The sequence below is a fragment of the Paramormyrops kingsleyae genome, chromosome 5 (assembly GCF_048594095.1).
Source record: "Paramormyrops kingsleyae isolate MSU_618 chromosome 5, PKINGS_0.4, whole genome shotgun sequence".
Lineage (NCBI taxonomy): Eukaryota > Metazoa > Chordata > Actinopteri > Osteoglossiformes > Mormyridae > Paramormyrops > Paramormyrops kingsleyae.
In genome coordinates this window covers 23,112,973-23,134,340 of record NC_132801.1, presented here as the reverse complement: position 1 = coordinate 23,134,340, position 21,368 = coordinate 23,112,973, and the positions used below count along the sequence as shown (strand labels likewise).

Below are 21,368 nucleotides of genomic sequence, written 5' to 3'. Positions count from 1 at the left end.
TGGGACCTGTGCAATTACCCAGCCTCTGACACCGTGCATTACAGACAGTCATGCCATGAGCCTATGAATCCTTAGCCCTGCTGGTCAGACACCTATCTTGTTGCATATTATGAAAATATCCCCTTTATAGCAGGAGTAACAAAGGCATTTATATATACTTATTATTCTCACAGTGCAGACAGGAAGAAAAGAACAGGTGTACAAATCAAAACCTGCTCAAAAGCATGTCAGCCAATGACTGTGTGACTCTTCCCCCAAAACCCAGCCAATCTCATAACGCCATAAGACTGTACATTAATTACTCTGATTCCCAGTTGCTGTCCTGAGGCAGCCAATGTGTATCCAATGACATAAATCTAATTTACATGACTGTACATGACACAAAACTTACAGAAAGGCACCAGGAGAAAACAATGAACATATTTTTGACCCAGTTTTTATATATTTCTTTCTTTTTGTAGGTCATTGATTAGTCAAAGTCAACCCCTAAAAAGACACAATACAGCTAAAATGTAACCTGGTAAGATCAGGTGGTGTTGGGCCATGTGTCAGATTCCATATGATATTTCTGACACTACAGATTGTAAATGATAAAAGCTGAGCGACATAATCTATCAATGCTTCCATCTTGGGTGGTCATTTGTGAAGAACAGGGTCTCAGTGAGCCTGGAGCCTATCCGCAGGGCACTAGATCATCTCAGGGCACACACTCACACACACACACACACACACACACACACACACACACACACACACACACACACACACATTCACACCCTGTGGGCCATTCAGAGACACCGATACCCAGAGCAGGCCATGCACACATCTGCAGATGACAGCCTGGAGGCACTGTAGCGAAAGAACTCCCACAGTTCTTTGAAATTCAGTCACCAGACAATTTTAAATCACCTACTACTGCAATATGCATTTGATTCAGCAAATCCTAAGAAGTACTGATGCAAATTAAATAAAAGGCATATGTGCAGAAAAGCATTTAAAAAAAATGTACATCTTAAACAAACTAAACATTGGAAAAAAGCTGTGCAACCGGCATCGCTCCACAAGTTCTTGCAGAAAAAGGGACAAAAGAAATTGAATCAGTGTACTTTGCCAAGTAATCTCAGTGTAAAACAAAGATCTGTCATTATTGCACTATATAAAAAAATAATAGTAATTCAGTGAAATTAAAAAAATAAAGCAGGATAATGGTAATGTACCAGAAAGCACACTGTGCCTATCCAGCTCCAGGCCGGAAAGGTCTCTGTCCTCAAAGACCCTCAGGTGCCACAGAGTTGGGCATGTGACCATCAGCAGTAATACCACTGCATTTCAGTCCAGCTGGTGATCCAGCTTCTCTTTGGCAGGTCCTCCCTCAGAAATGCGTCGCTGGACCGGTATCGCTCCTCTCTGGGAATTTTCACCCCGTGATATTTCGGCATTATCCTGTAGTAACTGGCTCTTTTAAAGAAGCCTAGCTGTTTCCAAGAGAGGAATGGAGAAAATCAAGAAGAATATCAGCCAGTGCAGGGATTTTGGCACAGTTACAGGCGAGCGGAAATCCATTTAAATGTGTCCTCAGCTCTACAAAAGACAGGTGCCAGACAGAGACATCATTTTAGGTACAGTACAAGGTAAAGAACCAGACGATTGAGCATTATCGACTCGCACTCCCAGTGAAGACTCATTTTTCAAGCTATAAAAACTTAGCAGCTAAGCAAGAAACCAAAGGGAGAAAGAGAGAAAATAGTCAATAAGGTGAAAGGGGTTACATCTCCCAACACTTCAGGCAACAGGAAGACAAAGAGGCATTATCTTTGAAGGAAACTTCAAAGCACGAAAGAGCAGAGGAATCTGTAAGAGAGAACTACGGCAAAAGTTTGTTAGGCTGTAAAAGAGAAGATCCTTAGAGAAAACTGCGGAGAGCCTTGGGAGGGGGGGGGGGTATTACCAAGGAGCCCCAGTGATGGTAGGCAGTGGCCCCCTGGAACCCCTCTATCAGCATTCATCTGTTAGCCTTTCAGTCTCAGAGGGCTGGATCTTCATCTCGGCCTTCTGGGCCTTAGCCTCATACATCTGCCTCCTGTTCGCCCGCTTGAAGAAGCCACACTGGGGGTGGGGGATGGAGGAGGACCGGGGAGCACAGTCAGACAAGGCTAATGCACATCTCACTGTGGCGGCCAGGCCGCCGAAGATTAGCTTAGTGTGTGGACTGTGCTTGAAGAACATATGGCGGCTGCCATATCGCTACGCAAAAGCCGACCGGAAGTCTCCGGGTGATTGCCGCTCTCTTGGAGGTTATTAAGAGATCACAGGTTACATGGCAGAGGAGTATTGTACACACACTGCAGTATGGTACTGTACAATCATCTATGCATTTCACAAACATGCTGGCCAGTAATCTGCAGTGCTAAACAGTGCAGTGTAGTTAAACTTTGCAGCACTGCAAAGTTTAACTGCAGCTTTAAGTTAGTTTACCCTAACAGACTAATGCTAACCAGTAATGTTGTCACTAATGTGACTCATTAATAATGGAAACAAATGTATTTAATCAAGGAAACAAATTAAATGCTTCAAGATCTATATGAAAGAAAAACAAATTCTGTCAGCATCACTCTGCTGGTCCTGCAAAGACTTCGGAAAGAAGTGCATGGTGACTGTTATTATGCTCCCGTGACAAGATGTCTGTGGAATGAGCATCATCATCTGGACCATCTGAGGTAGAGAAATGATCTGCGCAGTACAGCAGCAGCAGGGGTATGCATGTGAAGGGCGTGGAGAGGAGACCTACCTTCCAGAGTATGAGGACAATCAGGCCCAGTAACAAAACACCTGCCAGTACGGCCAGAATGACGATCCACAGCGGGGCTGTGTACACCTTCTCCTCCATCAGCACTGGGTCGATGTCCAGGGAAAACTGAGTGTCCAAGTGCATGGAGATAATTAGACATGTGAGACACAACAGCAGCATCAACAACGTTAATGCTGTTAATTGGCCGGGCAGCCACATTACTACAAATAACTCATTTAGGTATTCACTCCGGTTTAGGGGCTGGGCTCTGAGAAACTGTTTAATGGTGGTTCAGTCTGTATATCTGCGTATAAATAGCATCACTGGTGAAAACTATGACCTCCATCACAGGCACTGATGTCATTTCCTTTGTAAGCAAATTTCACCGAAGCAGGCAATGAATGAAAAATGCATGAATATATTGCTAGAATTATTTAAGGAGCTAAGGGGTTAGCTAAGGGCTAAAATAATACACAAGTCATATATTCAATATGACATAATGCCTATTCGATCACTGAACTTTCATTACTTAATTACATCCTACATTTAGAGCTAAGCTAATAGACATGGTTTTAAGTCATATTTGTGGGTTAATGCTGTGGGGCCTTTTAAACGAGACGCAGCGGTATCATGTACAAACATACTGACCTCCCGGGTGTCAGAGTTCATCTTGAGAGTGGGGATGCTGGTGATCAGCTTCAGCGATGCCCTGCCTTTCACCGTGACCCGTGATGCTTTGGAATAGTCCTGGAAAGAGCAAGCAGAAATGCAGCCTCCGCATGCAGTGGCAAAGAGCCGAGGCCGGCAGTTATGGCACGAGCCGCGTGACTCCTCCTACCTCCAGCATGGTGCTGTTCCACACCCGCGCCCGCACAATGACTTTGGCCGAAGTGCTCATGTTATGGAGGGGGCAGCTGAAGGTCATACAGCGTGCTGTGCCATGCATGCAATCCTGCACAGAGAGACAGGGAAAGAGATGGGAGAGACAGGGAGAGAGAGACAGGGAGACGGAGAGAGGGAGAGAGAGACAGGGAGACGGAGAGAGAGAGACAGAGAGACAGGGAGACGGAGAGAGGGAGAGAGAGACAGGGAGACAGGGAAAGAGAGACAGGGAGAGAGAGGCATGGAGACAGGGAGAGAGAGGCATGGAGACAGGGAGAGAGAGACAGGGAGACCGGGAGAAGGAGAGAGGGAGACCGAGACAGGGAGACAGAGACAAACTCAAACGTAAGGACCATTTACATCCAACGTAGGCTACGACTGAACTTCCATTTAGCCGGTGCAACATGCTGCTGGTGATCTTACAAAATCAAGTTAGAATAAGGAGAACTACAGTCATGAGATCTGCAAAGTTAACCATTACAGTTTGGTGTGATGTTTTAGGCCAGAAAACCCAAATGTATGACATTAGGTTAAGGCACTTGACCACAAGTGACCCAGTGAAATAGATTCTGTTATGACGTGTGTGATGCTTTCAGCCACTGGCTTCAGACTTTCATCATCGTTAATGCTGAATCTTGCTGCTGACGTGTCTTTAACGGCCAAATGGAGCGAGACGAGTAGCATGGCTCCCGCCCACCCCATCACTTACCAGCCAAATGGTCTCCTGGCGATGCGCTTGCTGAGAGATGGCCGCTTGCGGTTCAATCTTCATGGGTGCTGTGGTTGATGCCTCTCGCTTCTGCCGTCTTGGATTTCTTTCAGATACCTATAGGGGAAAAGAAAATTGGTGAAAACAATGTGGAAAAACTGAGTTTATTGTTAAATGAATTTGGACCTCGAATGGGTCGGTCAAGAAAAAACTAATCACAACTTGACCGAAAACTCGGAACATGACAAAACAAAACCGATCTGCTAAAACTTGTTCAGATACTCTCTGATGGGCTAAAACATACAGACCTACTGGGATGGTGATGCCTATGAATCATTCTCAGCCCTGCGGCACCTCTTGAGTTAGACGTGCGAAAGCTGTGTTCCTGTGTTTGGTGTGAATTTTTTTGTGGTTTATCTACAGTACATTTAAAGATACAGTATTCATGGTCCCTAAGAAAGTGAGCAGTGATGGCAGCATGGTAAAAGGAAAGTAGTGAGAGTAACTTATAACGGAAACTATCTTTAGTTAGTTAGGTAGATAAGTTTAAATAGGCCATCATTTGGGGGTCTGGGATGGATTAAATTCATTTACTTTTACAATTACATTATTTCTTATGGGGAAATTTTACTCGATCAAATCACAACTTGACCAGCCTTTTGGAACAAATTAAGTTCATGTTCCAAGGTACCACTGTATTGGAATTAATGCCCTAAACATCAAGTCTGTATATATTAGGGATGGGCAGATCCACATTTTCTCAGTTCCGATCCGATTCCGATACACAACTGTCGATACCGATACAAATTCCGATACAAGAGCTCTTTTTACTTTGTTATTTTTTACATATTATTTTTTTTTATATAGTAAATACAGATGGGAAAAAATGTATGACAAAAAATATTTAATTAGGCTAATACAAACATACATAACGTACTGTTCCACCTTGTTTGTACGTCTTGTTTTAAGCATTTTTGAAGCATTTGCAGTTCAATATGAATATCTTCAAAGCAAATATACACAAGTGGCGAATTCTTAAAATTTTAACACAATTTTTCTCCTATTGGCGTCAGCTCAGTTACACTTTGTTGCGATGGCAGCCCCTCTTGTATCACAAGCTGCAGCGAGTTCGCAAGACAGTCCAGGTTAGCGACTCCCAAATCATCCATTGCTTTTTTTGTCTCGCAGTTGTGTGCGCTTTGTTAAGTGGGATTGTCCATTAAACGCTATTCCCACCTCTCAAAACTTTGCAAATTGCTGTGCTATTGGTTTCTGTTAAAAGCATAAAATACTCCCAGATCGTCACGTCTTATCTTACGCTCCTCGTACTGCGAAGGGTATGCGCATGACGTCACAGCAGGCGGAAGTCACTGTACTCACACCCACTGAGTAGCAAAAAAGACTGAGGGGCAGCGATAGCGTTCGATTTGAATGCCACAATAAAACACATGTAAAATGGGAAAGAGCTATCGTGTGATTGATTGTACAAATAGATTTTACACGAAATAGGAGCTATCTTTTTAGAGATTGCCAAAAACAAAATAAGCAAGTATAGGACGTGGTTCAGTCACGCATGGCCGATACCCGGTCTGGACCGGCGCCGATACTGATCCGAATATCGGATCGGTGCATCTCTAGTATATATACAGTACTGCAACTTTTAACTCTTATTATCCATCTTGCCACCCCTAAAATATTACTTCTGTATATACAGTCTATATAGTCTTATTTGACTTTTATTACCCATCTTTTATCTCTCCACACTTTTAACCATTTAATGTAATTTATTTGTTTTTTGTTTAACTGTCATTTTGCTTCTCAGTCTACGGAGTTTACGCATTTCACTGCAAGTTGTACCTGTATAATTACACATGTGACAAATAAATCTTGACTCTTGGTGCTGGGGGTGAAGGGCTGCCGAGGGCGGGGCTTAAACTAGCGACCATCCAATCAGGGGCGGAGGCACACACTGCCCTCCAATGCGACGTGACGTACAGTTTACAGACGTCACACCATTGCTTCAGATAGTATGCATTACATCCTCAGGGCCTGGATCTTGCAAACTGCACCGGCAGGGGGAGCTTTGCACACACAGAAGCTCTGCCCAGCATGTTGACACAGCATGTTTGCTTTGTGTGGATGGACTCTGTACAAAGTCAGAGATCAGAGGAAGCCTCTGCAGGCCTCTGACAAGCCTGTCACTTGCATGAAGGTAACTGATATTTTTCAATATAGCAGAAATGGCAACTGCCACGTTTCTTCCCCAAATGGCTATGGATGCCCTCTGCACTTACTATGAGGTTCAGCGTGTTGACAATGTTTCCAGGGGGCACGCAGTGTGACTCTGAAGTCCCTGTAGTGAGGATCTCTGAGATGTACAGCAGCCACTTGCCATTAGCCACCTCGTACGGCCAAGCGATCTCCACCCCGATGGTGCCCATCGAGCCCAGAGCTTCGCCCTGCATCGTCACCTGAGAACACAGGGCAAGTCCATGACGTCGCAAGAAAAAGGCTGCGAGTTCCATCCCCATTTCCAGCAACATGACTTGATTGACATAGAATTATGAACTGGTTCAATCTCTTTTTTTAATTATTAATTGTGCATAGATAATATGTTTCCATGAAAGATTTTAAATACATGATTTTTGGCTGATTCAGAGATGCTTTGGCCTTCACCTTCCCCTATGTGTGATACACAACCAGAAGATGCAATTCTTGGTGGCACCAAAGCCACTCTCCACTGCTGCTACTCTGATTTCCTCCTGGCCAGATCAGAGTCAGCGGCAGGCACCACACTGGTTAATAAACTGGGTGTAGACAGCACTATTTTTACCATTATAAACTATATGAAAAAAAGTATTGGGATACACGTCTTAATCATCAAATTCAGGTGATTCATTCAGATCCATTGCCACAGGTGTATAAAGTCAAGCACCTAGCCATGCGGTCAGGGTTACAAACATTTGTGAAAGAATGGGTCACTCTGAAGAGTTCAGTAAATTCAAGCATGATACTGTCATAGCTTGTCACTTTTGCAATAAGTCAACTTGTGAAATTTCTGCCCTGATAGATATTCCATGGTCAACTGTAAATGGTATTATTGCAAAGTGGAAGCATTTAGGAACAACAGAAACTCAGCCGTGAAGTGACAGACCATGTAAAGTAACAGAGTTCCAAACTTCCTCTGGCATTAACCCCAGCACAAAAACTGTGCACTGGGAGCTTCATGGAAGAGGCTTCCATGGCCGAGCATGCAAGCCTCACATAACCAAGTGTAATGCCAAGCATTGAATGGAGTGGTGTAAAGCACTCTGGAACAGTGGAAATGTGTGAGGAATCATGCTTCTCTGTCTGGCAGTCTGAATGTGCCAACTATAAAGTTTGGTGGAGGAGGGATAATGATATGGGGGTATTTTCCACAGGATGGGCTTGGCCCCTTAGTTACAGTGAAGGGAACTCTTAATGCTTCAGCATACCAAGACATTTTGGACAATTCATGCTTCCAAGTTTGCTGGAACAGTTTGGGGAAGGCCCTTTTTTGCTTCAGCATTCAGCAAGGGCCAAAAAGAAATGGTTGGGTCCAGTGTGGAAGAACTTGCCTGGTCCACACAAAGCCCGGACCTCATACCCATCAAACACCTATGAGATGAACCAGAATGAAAATTGTGAGCTAGGCCTTCACGTCAAACTTCAATGTCTGATCTCACAAGTGCTCTTCTGGATGAATGGGTAAAAATTCCCAGACATGCTCCAAAATCTTCCGCACAGCTTTCCCAGAAGAGAGGCAGCTGTTATAGCTGAAGCCTATGGGTTTAGCTCCATACTGATGCCTATGGGTTTAGAATGGGACATCATGAAAGTTCTTGTAGGTGTGATGGCCAGGTGTCCCAATGCTTTTGCCCATATAGTGTACATTAAATAAATGAATATAAAAAGTCCACAAAAGGTGAACATTTTAGTTCTGGAAGCTTTCAAACACCTGCAACAACTCCAAGCATGAAGACCCTCCTGTGATTTAGCTACCATGAAGTCCTGTCATATGTGCCCTGGGATTATTATTGCTCATTTTTTTTAACAATCTTGGCATCTCTCACCGAGAAACTGTACTCCACAAGACTTCCTACATCGCTTGTGGATTTCATGGCCGACTCGCCCATCACCGTCCCGCTGAAGTACGTCTGGACCTGTGGAGGGGTTCTGGGCGGGGGGGAAGAAAGGCGTAAAAGGGACAGTCCCTTTGCAAACCCAAAGCCAGGCTGACTGTTAAAAAGAAGCGTTCGAAAGATCAGACCTACACGAGAAAGGTGGTCTGTATCGTGAACTCCACCTTCAGGATCACGGGCACCGGGGAGAGATCGCTCTGCTCACTGATCCTGCAAACAGCATTCAGGGGCACGTTCAGGCCAGGCGTGCCTTCACATAGCAACCATCCAGATCACAGGGATAAACATGGCATAGACAAGCTAGGAATAACTCAGTACTCTGGTAAAATAACTAAGAATATTTCATATAGCATCTTTAAAGAACTGAACATGGATTATTTTACCAAATGCAGCATTCAGGACCATATTGATATTTATTACACAATTACAACTAAAGATAATATATTTTATTATTATGCTAATTTCAGCAAACAAACCATGTGTATAAAACCCGGGGTTCCTGGCTTTTCACTGGCCACTGTGCCCAACGAAAACTTTTACAATGGTCCCATTTGCACTTATTAACATTTTTGCATTTATTACTATAATTTAACTTCCTGGAGTTATAATGTTGTAAGTCAAACCTTATAAAGTACTGGAGCACAAGCATAGCACTAGAACTTTCACATTTTCTATTGATTTTCATTTTTTACGCACTGCTGCAGTATCAGACAAATGCGGAAGTGAATACAGCACATCAGCGTGACTCACGTGGACAGCTGTAGCTGAGACACCACCTCCCGTGTGTACAGAGTGATTAGCGTCTCAAAGATGATCAGGAAGGAAACCTGTAGGGTTAGCAGCAGAAAGATCAACAATCCTAAATGAAGCCTTAGAGGACTACAGTGAGCTAATTCACTTAGATAAAGATTACCATCTTGCCACCAACGAAAGGGTTCCCCAAATCACACAGCAGCGTCTCTTCAAACTTGCACTCGATGTCTGAGGGAGGTATATCCTGGGACTACAACATATACACTAAAATTAACAGCACATCTCAACACAGAACACTTAATCACATCATAATAGCAATAGATGAAAAGGAATACATAAGCCTTACATTTCAATATTTCAATATATAAGACATTTTACCATATTAAACATTTTTATGCTCAATATATTCATAGAAAGAGACATTAATGATGGTGACCTTCACAGCTCAATAAAGCACAGGACCTTGAGGGAAGGCTACGAGCTGTTGTGTCCGTGATTTGACAGGCCAGAAATCTGAGATTAGTACAGAAACTTCAGGTATTTCTAGCAAAAACACATTATTTTTAACACAGGAGCTATGTGGTATGAAATTGTCAAATCACTTTTTAAAATTAAATTTGAAATACTTCTCCAGTCTCACTAGAGATTCTTTAATAGCCACACTGTGCGCAGTGGTCCGTCGATAGCTATCCCATAGATATATTAAACATGGGCGCTCACAGGGAGGACGAAGACAACAACATGGTTAAATCCTGTAGCCTGTTGGACCACATAATGACTTATTCACACTCTCTCATGTCCTCTTCAATGGCACAACCAGCATACACAGCATCATAGGGTATTTATTTATTTAGCAAAGGCTTTTATCCAAATTGGTGTCCAAAAGAAAGAACAGGGTTTGACCGTGCCTGGACCAATCGAGGGTTAAGGGCCATAATGATGCACACACTCTGTCAGCCACAGACAGATTAAATTGTAACAACCTCGGGGAGCAAGATCATTTCTGGGTCAGATGGTATTCGAACCTAAAACCCCCAGCTCTGGAGGCTGATGCCTTATTCATTAGGTCACTGGGTCACTAATACTAAACCTCAACCTTCTCAGCCTCTGCACATAAACTTTCACTCTTTGCTGGTTATAACCACATCAGTAGTTCTCAATCCCACTCCAGGTGACCCACCTGATAGAATGTTTTTGTTCCAACCCTACCTTAATCAGGCTTATATGGTCCTTAATAGGCTAAAGCCAAATGCGGCGTACACTACGTTGCATTCCATGCCGTGCGCCGCTCACGGAGCTTGCGCGAGCACTGTGGTCAAATATGAACTTTGTAGAACTTTGACCACTACGCGCTGTGACTCATTGTCTCGCGATCAATAGAAACAAGGCACCGAACCTGGCACAGAAAACGAAATGGAGGAAAAACTTATATTGTCCGTGTCTGAGTTCCCAGAGCTATATCACACAAGCATAGAATTCTTTTTGAATGCGAAATATACATCGTCGCTACTGACCGCGAGCCAAAATGACTGGAGAGAGTTTTGAAAACCACGCCTACTCTTTGCGCAGAAGCCTCGCGGCGAGCACAGCGCATGCCGCGTTCGGTCTGTAACCAGCTTTAGCCTACTACACCTACCGTGAGGCGGATTGCAGAATAGCGCAGAGATGATGGGACAGTAATGTTTAACATGGCCTGGTGGGCGTCTTCAGCCAGTTTCCCAGGGGCTGGCTTATTGGTCACATTCACCATTAGGATCACCTTCTTCACGGTTGTGTTGTACTGCATCACCTGTACTCCCCCCTGGCTGCAGCAAGGCATTAAAATGTCAAGCGTGACTTCATTAGTTCCACTGCATGCACCTCTACAGGCACTTTTTAATACTTCCCTACGTTGGCAGAGAAAATGAAGACTCACCTGGGATACGGCTTGTGGTGCTCATCAGCAAACTCCGCCATCAGCTGCAGGTTGCTTGTGCACTTGTCGTCTGTACCGCAAGCTTTCTGGAAATTAATCTGGAAGGGGACACGGAAAATGCTAAACCAGACACAATATGAAAAACTTCAGCAAGTAGAAGTCATCATGCCAAGGAGAATCTGTGAAAGTATGCGATTGAATCTTGACGGTATTTAAGCAAAGAAAAACTATAATGACAGAAACAGCATAAGAATAGCAGGCAGAGTTTTTTTTAATACAATTTAAATCCAACCAGAAACACTCCAGATGTACTGGGTCAGTCATTAAGTTACTGAAATGCCATATTTCCATGTTGGGGTCCAAGTAAGAGCCATTGAAAGGGTCGTTCAACATACCTGGGCTTTCCCCAAGAGACTCTGCTTGTCACTAAACACTGGGAAGGCGTCAAGGTTTTGAAGACTCTTGCGGACTCTGGGAACCGGTTCGTGAAGGCTCACGTTGAGCAAGAACACAACAGGAGCGAGCTTATCCCGAATGTGGTCCTGCAGAGAGGAGGAGAGGACCCGGCTCATATTAGAGAAAGTCATTTCCTTAGTGTCTCTATCACCAGCAGCTTGTCCATCATCAATATCAATGGAGACCATCCCAAAGAAAGGGCTGAAAATGTCAGTCATTTCTTTAAAGCAGGAAAATCGTGAAAAAGTTTGATCCCAAGCTGCATTCTGCGAGTAGTATGGAGGTTCAGTGGTTATAACTGTGGCCTCACACATCCTGGATTTTGGGTTCGATTCCTGCCTGTGCATGTTAACACAGAGTAGAATTTCTCCAGGGTTCCTCTCACAGTCCAAAAACATGTGGTTTAGAAATCAATGTCTAAATTGTATATGCAATGCCTCTGTATGTGTGTTAGGGACCCCTGTGATAAACTATCATGCCATCCAAGCTGTCCAAGCAACCAGAGGAGGTGGGACCAACCAATCAGATGTATTGGTCCCGCCTCCTCTCATTGTTTGAACCCACCTCCTCTACAATCTGATTGGTTATCTTTCTGAACCAATCATTCTTCGTTCTGCCCTCACAACATTTTTGTAAGTAAAACTCCCACAAGCTTTCAGGTCAGGCTACTAGCCTGTTTAGCTCCACAGGCTTTGGGAAACAGCATTGAAATAAATTCTTACCACCAGGCTGAGTTTCAGGACCTGGCACTTGGTGGATGGCATGGAGAGATAGCCAGTGAAGCTGTCCTGTTTGTTGTCCAGGAAGCGGAGACGGGTGCTGCGGCGCCCCCAGTCTGCCATCACTGTGTACTTCACCGCTGCAGAGATTGGGGAGGAGCCCAGAGTTTGAAACAGCATTTGCAAATGCAGCAGAAATCGGAAATCTTCATATAAGTGCCACTCACTGATGTTTCTCTTGAAGTCTTCATTGCCAGTGCTGAGAGTGTATGAGAAACATACCTGTGCAGTCACACTGGGGAAAAAAATCACATTAATAATCTCAAAAGAATAGCACCTTAAAATGCTGAATATACTGTATGTACCTGGCATTTTGAATATCTATAGCATCGCGTTGTCAGTTGCTAATGTAGACGACTGAAAAAATGCTTGTTAATGTTTCCCATTGTCAGGTTAAATGATTCCCAGGAAAATAGCACATTCCTGTGTAAATGTGCCCCTTTACACTGACGTGCTGCTCTTTTGCAATTATGTTTTGTTCTTTACCTTATTTAAGACCCTAAATTTAAAGGCAAATTGCTCCAAAGATCCAAATGATCCAGGAGTTGCATTGGTATGCACTGGCTACTCACTACGGATTCTACTGATTCTGGTTTAGGACTAAGAGCAGTTCATTAATGGCTGTCTGCATGTTGGGTCTGATTCACTGTTAGATCTTTCTCACCAGGGTTGCTCACCAGGGGAGCACATGGTGGTGTTGATGGTGGAGGGTTGCACCGTGAATGTTTTATCAAGGTGAATGACCGGCCGCGCCCTAAGAGGAGCAGAATGGTTACAGTACAGTGATACATCCAGGACATTTTAGCAACAGAGACTGACAGTATAACTGTCCCTTTATTGATGGGCAACATGACAACGGAAATATGCTTTTACACTATATGGACATTTATTACATCAGGAACAATGTGTTAAATTATTAAATATTATTAAACATTAAAAATAAATGGTCATTTTGATCTATAATCAGAATTATACAACAGTTAGTTCCAACCAAGAAATCCGATTGGACAAGAGGCATTCTATGAGTGCCTGCACTCAGACATTTCACATCAGATGTATCACTTTACAGGTGCATCTAAAAACTGTTAATGGGAACGTACTAATAAATTAAAATGCCGCAAAGTAGTTGGGAGAGAGTGAGCTGCGTTGCATTGGAATGTTTGTGTTGCTTGGCAGCAGTAAACAGTTGGCTGGTGGGAACAATTTTTTTTTGCAGAGACCCTTAACTGTTAAAATAGTTATCTGTTGTCGCTTATTACTGTTGACTTGTAAATACTACTCGATGAACTGTAATATAAAAGCGATAACATACTTCCAAACAATACCAAATCACAGCCGTGATATACTGGAGGAGAACCACACTCCTTTGCGCATGTTATTGTGTAAACGTACCAAGCAGGGATCCCCCAGAAGCTGAACCACTGCTCCAGCACTCATTCTCATGCTAAGCAGCTCACTTCAACAGTCTATAATATATGAGTAGAGATGCCTGTCTGCTGAGACCTTCCCCTCGAAATATCCATGCCCCCCCACATCTTGCATATACGGTAATTATTCCTTTAATCCCTCTTTTTCATCATGAGGCTGGGCCCTTTTAAATCCACCGAAATCTGTTGTTTTAACAGCAACATGGGAACAAGAAAGATGCTGTTGCATTCAGTACTTTTCTCAAGGGATTCCCACAAATGGTTTACATAGCAACAAACTTATTGTCATATTTCTTGGCTTTCTGTCTGAACTACTTTTTAAAAAAATAAAAAAAATTTAAAAAAAACCCACCTCAGCAAAGCGACGCGGTCGTCAAGAGAGCCCACCAACACATCAGGGTAGCTGTTCTCATCCATGTCCATGCCACCACTGATGGAGTATCCAAAGGTCTGGAAACCACCATTGGTGAGATCACTTCCAGCGATCACCTATAAAGTTGACAGGAAATGACAGGAATTTCATGAATGAGCTCCATCATCCCATGTTTCATGCCTTGTGCTTCCTGGGTTAGCTTCAGGCTCGCTAGGCCCCAGTACTGAATAAATGGTTAAGAAAGACCAATGGATGAACATCAGAAAGTTAAACAGCCAGGGCATATGTTAAATTACTTTTTTCTATAAAAAGAATAAAGTCTGCTAAAGTATCTCAAAGTCGTTTTGAGATAGCGTTATGAACCGAGAAGGTCGATTGTAAGAACTGTAGGTGGTGGCACCTGACTGGGCTTCTGGGAGATGAGCTGCTTACTTCCCATCCAGATGTAGACCCTGCCAGTATCGTAGAAAGGGGCGCCCACCGCGAAGTCTGAGTGAAGCAGAACACAAGCGTCAGTGTCTTGCAAGGGAGCGGTACGGGTCATCACTGGGTCCTCGCTCACACCCATACGCCACATTCAAAGGCTTTTACATGCATGCTCTAAAATGGCACTGATCAAGCTGGGAACCTTCACACAAGTACTCTCACTGCATTTTCATGCTATTATATAACATCCATCCATCTATTTTCTGAAACGAACTCAATCCCAACTGGGGTCATGGTGGGGACCAGAGCCTATCCCGGGAACAATGGGAGCAGGAGGGAACCAACCCTGGGCAGTCGCCAACATACCGCAGGGCGCACACACTCACACAACTACAGGGCCTATTTAGACTCACCAATCAGCCTATCCTGCATGATTTTGGCCCTTGGGAGGAAACCGGAGCCCCTGGTGAAAGCGGGGAGAGCAGAAAGGACCCGGGACTGAACCCAGGGCCTTCTTGCTGCGAGCCAACAGATCTGTAGACAATGCTGTCAACATGGCCCTGCACTTCATCCTCCAACACGTCGACTCCCCAGAACATACGTAAGAATCCTTTTCGTGGATTTTAGCTCCGCCTTCAACACCATCATCCCAACCCTCCTGCACGACAAGCTCTCCTACCTTCATGTACCCGACTCCAACTGCAGATGGATCACAGACTTCCTGACCAACAGGAAGCAACATGTGAAGATGGGGGAAGCATATTTCTATCTCCCAGACCATCAGCACCGGATCGCCGCAAGGCTGCGTCCTTTCTCCCCTCCTATTCTCCCTCGACACAAACAGCTGCACCTCCACCCACCCGTCTGTCAAGCTCCTGAAATTTGCAGATGACACCACCCTCATCGGACTCATCTCTGATGGGGACGAGTCTGCCTACAGACAGGAGATTGATCACCTGGTGTCCTGGTGCAATGGGAATAACCTTGAGCTCAACGCCCTGAAGACAGTGGAGATGACTGTGGACTTCAGGAAAAGCTCTGCCCCACCTCTACCCGTCTTCCTGCTCGGCTCACCAGTCACTGCTGTGGAGTACTTCCGCTTCCTGGGCACCACGATCAGCAAGGACCTTAAGTGGGAGATGAACATCTGTTCTCTCACCAAAAAAGCTCAACAGAGAATGTTTTTCCTGAGGCAGCTGAAGAAGTTCAGTCTGCCAAAGACTATGATGGTGCACTTCTACACTGCCATCATTGAGTCCATCCTCACCACCTCCATCACCGTCTGGTACCCTGCTGCCACTGCCAAGGACACGAGCAGACTACAGCGCATCATCCACTCTGCTGGGAAGACGATCGACTGCAACCTTCCATCTTTACAGGACCTGTACGAGTCCAGGTCTTTGAAAAGAGCAGGAAGGATTATGGCTGATTCCTCTCACCCTGGTCACAAACTCCTTCAGACTCTCCCCTCTGGCAGAAGGTTGCAGTCCATTGGGACCAGAACATCACGCCATAGGGACAGTTTCTTCCCCACCATGGGCCTCCTCATCAATAAGGCCAGGAACACTCACTCAAATACTATTTCCCCATCCTAGCACAAGCATGCACACTCCTAAATATGTATATATTTCCACTGCTGTATCATATTCCACATACACTAACTATTTATATTAGTACCTGTACATACTCTATTTATATATTAACCACCTCATCTCTTGAAGTTTGGCATCAACCACCAAAGCAAATTCTTTGTATGTGTGAACGTACTTGGCAATAAACTCGATTCTGATTCTGAGACAGCAGCGCTAACCACTGCGCTTCCCCCCTATCATATAAAATTTTATTTTTTCAAATTTAACATTGCCAGTATTATGACCTGTAACCAGCAAAAACCCTCTGGAAAATATGATTGTTCATTAAGAAACTCCATCCACCAAAACAACGGATTTACAATGACAGACACAACAACCCATCATAGTAGACTCTCGTTTTAGTAATATTAAAAATCATAACTTGATTATCTTTTTGGAAACCTGGCTGTCCATCAGCGCATCATTTGGATGTAAGACATTACATTGAGTGTGTGAGAGACAAGCTTCCAGCCCTGTCAGAGGCGGTACCTACCAAAGCCACACTTCTTGTTCCATTGCCGTCTGGCAAGTCGTACTGAAATATTCAGGGCATGAGCACCAGATATCCAAACAGCCCACTCCCCCTCGAACACCCCCCTAACCCACACAGGACTACAGCTTACCTTCCCTTCGTGTATCTCAACACCTGAATTCCAGCTTGTCCATCCCAGCCAATCACTGACTCGCACTGTTGTCTTACTCTTTTGTTCTTTTACATTATACCTCTCTAAGTCCCTCTTTCTGAATCATGTCACACCTTATGCTTTCCCCTCCTGCTCCCCGTACACTTCTGCACAGTAAAAGGTTGCACTGTCACACGCTGTAATACGCAGCACCGTGACCACATGTAAAAACCTTTCCCTTCATTGTGCACTTGTGTAAAGTGAATTGACCAATTGAATTTTTGTGTTGGTGGATTGAAATGAATTGAAAGGAACCATCAAATGCAATTTCAGCTGCTGCAGATTTCTAAAGAGAAGCCATATGTGATACCGCAGCTGAGAAACCAGCTGAACAAAGCTTAGGCTTTTGAAACTACTCATTAAATGTAAACATGGTCCATACACTGCATGGTTCTGCATGGTGCCACTGGGTGGCAGAAGAGTAGTGCTGGTGATACAGTAAAAGGCAGGGGAGTGATGGAATTAGCCCACAGCCTGACTTGTGGGAGTTTCATTAGCAGTGAAACAACAAGGGCTGCAGGAGGGAAAGGTGCCAGATGCCGCTCATTATGAGCCATCTACCTGTCCATTAATACAACTTTACAATCAAGAATGTAGATATTAATACAGATTAGTATGTAGTAACGAGGGGAGAAAGTAATGATGTCATCAGTCACTTTCTTATTGCTATGTTCTTTCCCAATATAAAACCAGATGAGATCAACAAAATTGTAAAACTACACAAAAGACGAGGACCTTATACGGAAAAAGCAGTATGCATGATGGGTAGAGACACATGATAGCTGTAAGTGCAGAGTGTGGGTACACAAAGACATATGCATTTGTGCCTGTTCAATTATCACCATCCTGACAGATTTAATCAGCCTTTGGTATCTCTCAAGTCAGTGTTTCTGGGTTTGTTTACGTTCTTTTCTGACGTCGGCCGTGCCATTACCTGGGAAGCCGTCCTGGTTGATGTCCCCAATGGCGGCGACGGCCATGCCGAATCCTGAACCCGCAGGTCCACACAGCACAATGCTAGCCGTCTCCTGGAAGGAGCCGTTCTCGTTCATGTAGACATAGACCGCCCCGCCCTCCTCCTTCTTGCGGTCAAAGTAAAACGGGGCCCCCACGATCAAATCGTTCCAACTGTGTTGCAGAACACACAAAGACAGAGGTACACCGGTGTTTCATTGAGTTTCTATTTTAGTTCATTTGTGGCAGTGATGGTACTTTACGATTGATTACATTCATGATACATTTTTTATTTTGTGTCACATTTTTGAGTATTGAAGTGATTAATGCTTAAACCCGCTGTAAGCAAATTCTTACGTAAGCAAACACAGGTGTTTGTGACTGAAAGACACTCGTGTTTTGCTTGTTATGCATTTCTGGTCTGTTTGTGTGTCACCTGTGTGCACCTGTTCTTAAATCCCGGAGTGACATTTAACAGAAGGCTACAGATAGCAATTAGCAGCAAAGCATCTTTCATCCAGTCCAGAATCAAGGCAGATAACTGTAAGCTTTGTACTGTAAGTATTTTTAGTTAGTTATGAGTATAACAGACAACTCATTTCTCTTGGTCTCTACCAGGTTTGAAACGCAAATGGATTTGTTACAGTGCATTTGGTGAGAACAACTTATTTTTAAAAAATAAAGACACTCCCTAGTTTAAATAAACAGAGAAAAAAGATTATTACGTAATGGCATGCTTTGTTTTTCAAGCGGCTTGAGGTAGAGCAGGGGCACAGCACTAGGTCTGGGTGATTTCTTGCATTACCATGACAACTGATAAGCCTAATGCCTACTGATGTATTTGGTAAGAAAATCATCATAAATCCAGCCAGGCTGGTCACTTTGTTGGGTTTAATCTGGGTCATCCTGCTGAGCTCTGGAGATGAACAGTATAAGACATGTACTTTTCATTGGTTTTCTGCATTCGTTTAGCTATCTAGCTGATGGTGAGAAAAATATGCTTCACCACAGTTCAAACTATGAACACCTGAAGAGTCTCCAACACAGGAAACAGGAAGCAGGACAACCCCAGCAGCACAAATCATTCAGGATCAATTTTTATGTTGTTGTTCTTTTGATTTTGTGATGCCCTCAGGAATATCACAGCACAAGGCCCAGTGCATAAAGGAGAGACACATACTTACTCGTCGTTATTGAGATCGGCGATGGCGATACTGTTTCCGAAGTAGGAGCCCACCTGCTCTCCATTCAGGACATGCTTAACAGTGAGCTTATTATTACCATTCAATACCAGTAAGACAGAGCCCTTGTGTTCGTAGCGGGGAGCCCCCGTCACCACTGTGTAGCTATCCTTGCTGAGCACCTTCTGCCCCTCCAGCACAGAATAACCTGTGACAGGCAATAGATGTCACTTGGTGTGACTGTATGACACATGCAAATCCACATACACTGACTAAACAAGAAAAATACAACACAACACAATGTGACTACAACACACACAACACTTTCGCTCCACAAAACACGTTTCCACTGCTCCAGAGTCCAGTGGTGGCGTGCTTTATCCCACTCCATCTGACACTGAGCATTGCTCTTGGTTATGTGAAGTTTGCATGCAGCTACTCAACCATGGAAGCCCATTCCATGAAGCAGTGATGTACACAGTTTTTATGTTGGGGTTAATGTCAGAGTAAGCTTGAAACTCTGCGATTGAGTTAGCAGAGTATTGGTGACTTTTATATAATACCATTTACAGTTAACTATGGAATATCTATCAGGGAAGAAATTTCACAAACTGACTTATTGCAAAGGTGGCATCCTATAACAGTACCATGCTTGAATTCACTGAGCTCTTCAGAATGACCCTGACTACATGGCTAGGTGCTTGATTTTATACACCTGTGGCAATGGGTCTAAATGAAACACCTTAATTCAATGATTAAGAGGTGGGTCCAATACTTTTGTTGATATAGTGTATTTTGCTTTCCTTTGTATGGTATTTCTTTCAGCACAACTGAGAGGACAGGTGGAAAAGCATTCCACTACATAGCAATACAGTGTGTGATTGTGTTAAAACTCTATAAGTGGATTAAAAAAAGCACAATTACACTGTGACCGTACAACACTCAAATAAATGCACAGTGACTGTTCAAGACAACAAAATACACAGCAAAACACTACAATTCTTATGGTACTAGTCCAAGAAGCTGGAAAACAGCAGAACTCCAACTACCATTTTAATAACAATAATTCTGTGGGTGGTATACTTTGTTAGGTCTTAGGTCACACATATAGAACGCTGGCAGAGAACCCCAGTCCCAGGGGTGTGAGTCAACAGTGCTAACCACTGCACCACCAAGCCACCCCCATGGAACAAACACTTAAGAGAAATTTAATAAAAATATCTTTCATTCCTGCTATCAGAATTTACTAATTGCAAAACTTCCAAGGAAGGAGTCTTGATCTGCAGCCAACAGCACAGCCCTTATGAAAAAGCGTGAATCATGACGTATGTGATACACTGCATTAACATACAGTAGATGGTATCACCCTACCTATGTAGCTGTAGTGCTTGCCCATTTTGTCCATATTTTTGCTAATGTAATCCCAGGAGTTTCCAGGAGTAGGATCCCTCCATGTGACATGGACGTTGCCTGACGGTGGAAAGAAAAAAGACAACAAACATTTGGATCCAGGGCTCCATGAAGCAGCACGAGATGAAGCACCACTCGCCATGTCAATCTGCGCCACCTTGCCAGAAATAGCTGCCTGGAGACCCTGTGAAGACGTCCGTCGTCGATATGCCGGCTGAGATGCCCATATTGCACAAGCCCTCCTCCTCCATGTAAAAGTTGGGGTTACAGCCCTCGTAACTGTAGGACTGCCACTCGTCGTTGGGGTCAAAGGTCAAGTCGTTTCCCCGCACGTAGCACTTGCCAATCATACGGAACTGGTCTGAGGCTCCCTTTAGCAGGCTGACATAGCGGTGACCACAGGCCTGCGAAAATCATCACCAGACATGTGCTTACCCAGTTATTTCCTGTCACATAAAAACATATGATGCTTTTCATCAGTGCTACAATAATCTGATGGAAATTACAGGGAAACGCAAGTACAATGTAACTTTTAGTCATTTTACACAGTATAATAACTGAAGGTGCACATTCATTCATATATTAGACATTTTGGTTATAATTTTTATGAATGCCAAGTCTAAAAGAATGTATGAACATATTCATAATGCATTATAATGCATTCATAAAGCATTAAGAACATGGCTATAAATATTTATAAAAGGCATATCATATTATATCATGTTTATTACGCATTATAAATGCATAAAAGCTCTCATCTATAATGGACTATAGGTCAGAATTCATAATCCAGTGTAAAGTATCGCATGACAATGTATTAAGAAGGTATTACAAAGAC

At 43.7% G+C, this 21,368-nt stretch overlaps 1 protein-coding gene across 1 annotated transcript in view; it reads right to left on the bottom strand.

Moving 5' to 3' along the window:
- Window positions 1-1,336: 1,336 nt before the first annotated feature.
- The window catches only part of itga3b (integrin, alpha 3b), a 34,664-nt gene continuing 14,632 nt past the window's right edge, over window positions 1,337-21,368 (bottom strand). The window contains exons 4-26 of the mRNA XM_023820802.2: window positions 20,688-20,934; window positions 20,492-20,590; window positions 19,124-19,328; window positions 17,920-18,113; window positions 14,646-14,734; window positions 14,225-14,361; window positions 13,110-13,199; window positions 12,613-12,680; window positions 12,389-12,525; window positions 11,606-11,752; window positions 11,211-11,308; window positions 10,932-11,100; window positions 9,456-9,545; window positions 9,293-9,369; window positions 8,675-8,752; window positions 8,474-8,576; window positions 6,674-6,850; window positions 4,380-4,496; window positions 3,627-3,740; window positions 3,437-3,535; window positions 2,789-2,914; window positions 1,949-2,106; window positions 1,337-1,475 (exon numbers count right to left, since the gene is read on the bottom strand). Of these exons, the coding sequence (XP_023676570.2) occupies window positions 1,996-2,106; window positions 2,789-2,914; window positions 3,437-3,535; window positions 3,627-3,740; window positions 4,380-4,496; window positions 6,674-6,850; window positions 8,474-8,576; window positions 8,675-8,752; window positions 9,293-9,369; window positions 9,456-9,545; window positions 10,932-11,100; window positions 11,211-11,308; window positions 11,606-11,752; window positions 12,389-12,525; window positions 12,613-12,680; window positions 13,110-13,199; window positions 14,225-14,361; window positions 14,646-14,734; window positions 17,920-18,113; window positions 19,124-19,328; window positions 20,492-20,590; window positions 20,688-20,934 (2,772 nt within the window). The 3' untranslated portion in view covers window positions 1,337-1,475; window positions 1,949-1,995. The remainder of the gene's footprint in view (window positions 1,476-1,948; window positions 2,107-2,788; window positions 2,915-3,436; window positions 3,536-3,626; window positions 3,741-4,379; window positions 4,497-6,673; window positions 6,851-8,473; window positions 8,577-8,674; window positions 8,753-9,292; window positions 9,370-9,455; window positions 9,546-10,931; window positions 11,101-11,210; window positions 11,309-11,605; window positions 11,753-12,388; window positions 12,526-12,612; window positions 12,681-13,109; window positions 13,200-14,224; window positions 14,362-14,645; window positions 14,735-17,919; window positions 18,114-19,123; window positions 19,329-20,491; window positions 20,591-20,687; window positions 20,935-21,368) is intronic.